The sequence below is a fragment of the Phalaenopsis equestris genome, unplaced genomic scaffold, assembly GCF_001263595.1.
Source record: "Phalaenopsis equestris unplaced genomic scaffold, ASM126359v1 Scaffold000233, whole genome shotgun sequence".
NCBI lineage: Eukaryota > Viridiplantae > Streptophyta > Magnoliopsida > Asparagales > Orchidaceae > Phalaenopsis > Phalaenopsis equestris.
This window is the reverse complement of record NW_018164675.1, coordinates 190,171-196,199: the sequence shown is the minus strand read 5'-3', so window position 1 is coordinate 196,199 and position 6,029 is coordinate 190,171. Positions and strand designations below refer to the sequence as shown.

Here is a 6,029-nt window from a genome sequence, read left to right as displayed (position 1 = left end):
TACCTAAACTTCATTATCTATTATATAATACTTAAATATTTAACATCACATAAAAAAATCACCTTTATTAAAATTTTGAAACTAAAATATAACTTTATGTATATATTCATTTTAATATGATTTTAACATTAAAGAATTAAATAAGTAAATAACAAAGTTTAGGCGGTAGGTATTAATGCATAAAGATTGTATGTTATATATGTAAATCCCCCAATATTAGTTACTATTTTATAAAACTATTATTTTTTTTACTTAAATAATATCCATAATTCAACTTACAATGTCATTATTTACTCAAATCTAAAGTCAAACTAAATTTAAAAAAAAAGACATTAAGCTTTCAAATTTGAGATTAAAATTAGTTAATTAATCAAACATACAATCTTTAATTAGAAAATAAATAATACGATAAGATTATTTTTTATTTACTCAATAAATATTATTCGAATATAAATTAGGTAGCTCATTAATTTACTCATTAACAATAATGATACGATCATCATCATATGAAACAAACAAGAATTAGACTTGATCAGAAAGTAAGTTTGAACATAAACATTTTGATTAGAGCTCGTGCCCTTAAAAGCCCAAAAGCTACCCAAAAGCCCAAACCCCAAAAGCCCAAAAGCCCAAAAGCCCAAAAGACCAAAACCCCAAAAGCCCAAAAGCCCAAAAGCCCAATTATTGATAAACGGTCCAATTATTTTGCAGCCCGGTACTTTGAGCCCAGAATAAACCATCTCTGACCCGACACCGGCCTCTTGCTATCGCGTTCTTGATCTCTCTTCGGTAACCAAAACCCTAGATCGCTACCAGCGGACATGAGATCGTTATCTCGATTCCTCTCTTCCTACATCATTTCACAGAGTCTCCTAGACGGCTTATCTTCCGGCCATTTTGTAAGCTTCTTCTCTTCCTTCAGCAGCGGAAATGAAGTACCCGAAAGCATCGCCTACCGCCGTTCAATGCTCCGTCCGCCTTCCATTGTGGCACCTCCGAAGCTGCGCTACAATGCGTGCAGCTTCATCGGGACTGTCGTGAGCCGCGTGCAATGCTCCGGCAAGTGCAGCCGCGGCCTGAGGGCTTTCGCCTTCCTAAAAGTGAAAAGCGATCCGCGATTGCAGATCTCCTCTTATTTCCGGTGAGATTCGTCGACCATGTGGCAGTTTTACTTGCTCTTATTTGTCTTTGTGCTGATCTTAATTGTTTCGTGGGTTGCTGCATTTGTCCCCTTCATTTTTTGTGCTTAAATTAGTATTGATTATTTTCAATTTTCAAAGTTTATTAAGTATATATCTATGATATGAATCAAATTTAGTTAGGAGGGTGGAGGAAAATGCTTGCTCAAGAAAATTGATCGTATAAGGTCATAAATTCTGATCATATATTTTGCTATCTAGGGTTTTAGATTTAAGTTATGTTTGTTGTCTGTTTTTTTGGGTACTTTTTGTTTGCTATATTGTTGTGTCATTTTCTTTTTTTATTCTCTTTACTATTCAAATAACTTCACAAATAGAATTGAATTTTCTTAAATCCCTTGTCTAAAATTTATAGGGAGATTTACATACATAGCGAACTGGTGACAGCCTTTACCTTGATGATGTGGAGCACCACATTGCAACTTGTTGAGATCCAATGTTGCATCTTTCTTTCAATTGATGCCACATTCTCTCCATCTTATTAAATTAAGTAGTAGCTGTAGGGATCCCATTTCCGGAGGGTGGAGGAGGATGATGGTAGTGGGTTTTTTGTATAAGCATTGGTGCTCAACATCTGGGACGAGGTCATTAGAATAGATTGTTAACAGTAGGGAATGCTGAAGAGAAGAGGACTGAGAAGTGAAATCTTCTAAATCTCTTTAAATTGTAAAAAGAAAAATGCTTAAATCCAGTATTTATCAAATAATTAAAGTTAGCTTCCCTCCCTCCCTAAACATATAGGAGAAAATAATTATTCCTCTTTAATTTCATAAGACTCGTTTACAAGATAAATAGCAGGGGAAGTCCGCCACATTAGGAAAGTCACAAAATACTCATTCTAGAAAAAATAAATAGAAATTATTAAGATATCAAAGGAAGAAAATTCCAAAAATTTTGACACCCTCTCAAGTTGGAGTATAGATATCTAGCTTGCTCAACTTGTTTACATGGAACTCAAAGCAAGGCCTAAAAGAATATCTTGTGAAGATGTCTATTATTTTTTGCGTTATCGAAGTGAAAGGCATGCAAATAGGTCCACAATCAATCTTCTCTTTTATGAAGTGTCTATCAATCTCCACATATTTTGTGCGATCATGTTGCGCGAGATTTTTTGCAATGCTTATGACAATTTTATTGTCACAGTACAGCTTCATTGACATGTTTATCGGGATCGATAGCTCTTCAAGAATTCTTATTTTGTCTCAACACTACTCCTTGCCGCCACATTCTGTTTCTTGCTTCGTCATGCAACCAGATTTTCTCAGACATAAGCGCAATATCCAAACTTTGATTTCTTGTAAACAACTAAGCCCACCCAATATGCATTAGTGAATGCATCTATATTTTGTTGTGTGGTCTTCTAAAAGAGTAAATCTTTACCTGATGTACTTTTTAGGTGTCTGAGAATATTGTTAACTGCTTCAAGGTGTTTCTTCAAAGGCAAATGCATAAATTAACTTACCAAAATTATAATAAAGGCAATATATGTTCATGTATTTGATAAGTATATCAAATTTTCCACCAATTTTGGGTATCAAGCTGTATTCATCAGGTCACCTTATTTCTCACCTCCCAGTTTTTGATTGAGATCAATTGGACTGTCTGCAATCCTATAATCACTCATCCCAATTTTTCTTAGAAGATCAAGAACATTCCTCCGTTGGGAATTATCAATTTCTTTCTTCGATTTAGCAACCTCCATGCCAAGGACATATCTCAAAGAGTTTAAGTTTGTGGTCTCAAAAACTGATGAGAGGGAACTCTTCAACCAGTTCATTTCTTATATGTCAACTCCGGTATGAATTATATCATTCACATACACAATTAATATGATTATCCTCCCATCTTCTGACTGTTTGAAGAATATTATTTGATCTGCTTGCTCTTGAGTATACCCTTGACCTTTAACAATCAATGTAAATTTCTCAAACCACACTTTCAGTGACTGCTTCAACCTGTATTAAAACTTTTTTACTTTACACATTTATGTGTCGTTCTTCCCACTAAATCATAGAAGTGCATTCGTGTACACTTCTTCCTCTTTCCATTGAGAAATGCATTATTTATATCCAACCGTTGAAAGGGTCAGTCAATATAGTTTCAAGTGACAAAAAAACTCCTAGAGTTAGTTTTGCGAGTGGAGAATGTCTCTAAGTAGTCAATATCATAAGTTCGAGTGAATCCCTTAACAACCAGTCGAGTCTCGTATCGTTTTAGAGAGAAATTAGAATTATACTTAATTGTAAACACCCATTTGCATCCAACAATTTTCTTTTTTCTAGGTAGATCAACCAATGCCCACATGTCATTTTTTTCAGAGCTTTCATCTCGAAGTTAGTCTTATTCAACTTATGAACTTTTAGAGCATTCTGTAAAGTATTATAAATTTCCATACAAGACAAATTGTGATAAAAGCCCAAAAATGGGTGAGAGTTTTTTATTACACATAATGAGACAATGAATGTGGGATGCAATATCTCACCCCCTTACAAGAAACAATGAGATGTCTAGAATCATTAGAATTAGGATTATGGCAAGACTCAGGTTCAGGACTAGACTTGGAACTCAAAGATAAAGTGAACTGATCATGGTGTAAAAACTCAGTTAGGACATTACTTAAGATTCATGGATTTCGGGCATTGCAAGGGATTTGTAGACTTTCTTTTGAGTTGTCATTTGTCTTGAGTAGATAATGTCAAATAATATCACTATCGTATTTTTTTTTTTTTTGTTTTCTGTTTGTTAGTTGTAGTATTATAGACATCATAAGATGACACTCTAGTATGATCTGAATCGTTTTCAATATCTGAAAAACTCAACTCACTTTCTCTTAATATAATATAACTTGGATTTTCAGGTTGAACAATCAAAATTGAGAGCTATTATTTTGTGAGTCTTTGGTTTAAAGAAAATCTTAAAAACCAATTGTTGAATCTTTATTTTATCCCTCCATTGAAGATGAGATGAAAAAAGAGTTGTAATTAAAGAAATGTGACATCCATGGAAACAAATACTTTTTTAGAAATTGGATCAAAACATTCATACCTTTTTTGGTGGGAGTATAATCAACAAACACACATTTTATGGCTCGGGATTCAAGTTTTCCTTGATTATTACTATGAATGTGAATGTGAACAAATACAATACGACCAAATATCTTTAAAGGCAAAGAATATGAAAGCCAATATGTTGGGTGAATTTTATGAAAAATATTAACAGAAATTTCAAAGTTCAAAATTTTATCTGGTGCTCTATTAATGAAGAATGTAGCAGTAAGAATGATTTCTTTTCACATATATTGTAATATTTGATTTGTAATTAGCAATGCCAGAGCTGCTTCCAATGAATATTTATTTTTTCTTTCAGCCGACATTATTTTGTTATGAGGTGTGGACACAAGAACTTTGATGAACTATTTATTTTTTGAAAAAAATTGACCCAAAATATTTTTGTAATACTCTCGACTATTATTATTCGGTAATATTTGTATAACTTTCTGAAATTATGTTTGTACCATTGTGTAAAAGTTTTTTAAAATTATTTTCATTTTAATTTTTTCTTTCATTAAATACACCCAACTTAACATTGTGTGATCATCAATAATTGCATCAAATCATTTTTTCCAGCGTTGAAGATGTTTACAATGACTCCAGACATCATTATGAATTAGAATAAAAAGTTATAATTTTTTATTTGGGGAGGAAAAGACACGCAATGTTTAACAAACTGACAGATTTCACATTGGAAACATGATAATTTTTCTTTTGGAAAAAAACTAAGAAATAAGAATTTTAAATATTGAAAATTATGATGACCTATCTTATAATACCATAACATAATATCATTGTTTTTGGAAACAAAATTAGAATTTAAACAAATACTTTGATATTGTCTATTCACATCAAATTTATCGTAAAAATAATAGTTTATTCTTTTTCTCAACACTGCTAATCATCCTCCCAACGGTCAATTTTTGAAACTAACAACAAGAAAAATAAAATTAATTTGACACTAATAATCAGAGTAATTTGGCTAATGCACAATAAATTAAAAGACAAATTGTGAACATGGAGCATGCCACGAGGAGTTAACAATGAGGTGATTACTGAGAGGGACATATCGATAATTTTGACTCTTTTATTGACTACACAAGGTCTATAAGATGAGAATGATTTAAAACTACTAGTTTTATGTTTAGTTGTGCCAGAATCAATTGTCCAAGAATAAATAAATTAGGATTAAAACTTATCAATGCAGTGGCTAAAGAACCACCGTTATTTACTAATAAGCAAGACATAGTTGGTGACATTTTTGGAGATTGAAAAGAACTTGTGCAGGTGAAATGTATTGCATCCGAGTTGGTAGGAGGCTCTTGGGTTTTCATCAACTGTGGCATGATAGGTCTGACCTTCACGTTTATATTTTGGTCTTCAATTTGCGGGTTTATCATGAAGCTTCCAATATGTCTCCTTCATATGCCATAATTTTTTGCAGTACTCACACCACCATGATTAGGGCAAATTGGTTTTGGAATTACTTGAATTGGTAGAAATGGTAGGATTTTTTTGGCCGATGGTTATCCCCGACTTATATGATATCAACAGAGGAGAGAAGAGAATGTTTGAAAATTCGAGTTGTTTCGGTCGCCAGTTATTTTGGTGCTTAATTTTAAGAGTTGGTGGCTCCGGCGAAGAAAAAGCTAAAGGGTTTGAAACAAATTGAGTATTTAATGGGCATACTTCCACAATTCGATTTTTCGGTTCACGGACTCGGGAATGGAAGCATTCTATGTAAAAAAACTGTAAGGAATGAAAAACGGTCCTCTTTCCC

At 32.9% G+C, this 6,029-nt stretch overlaps 1 protein-coding gene across 1 annotated transcript in view; it reads left to right on the top strand.

Moving 5' to 3' along the window:
* The first annotated feature begins 743 nt into the window (after positions 1–743).
* The window catches only part of LOC110023872 (protein OSB1, mitochondrial-like), a 14,620-nt gene continuing 9,334 nt past the window's right edge, over positions 744–6,029 (top strand). Inside the window, exon 1 of the mRNA XM_020723502.1 lies at positions 744–1,141. Within this exon, the coding sequence (XP_020579161.1) occupies positions 822–1,141 (320 nt within the window). The 5' untranslated portion in view covers positions 744–821. The remainder of the gene's footprint in view (positions 1,142–6,029) is intronic.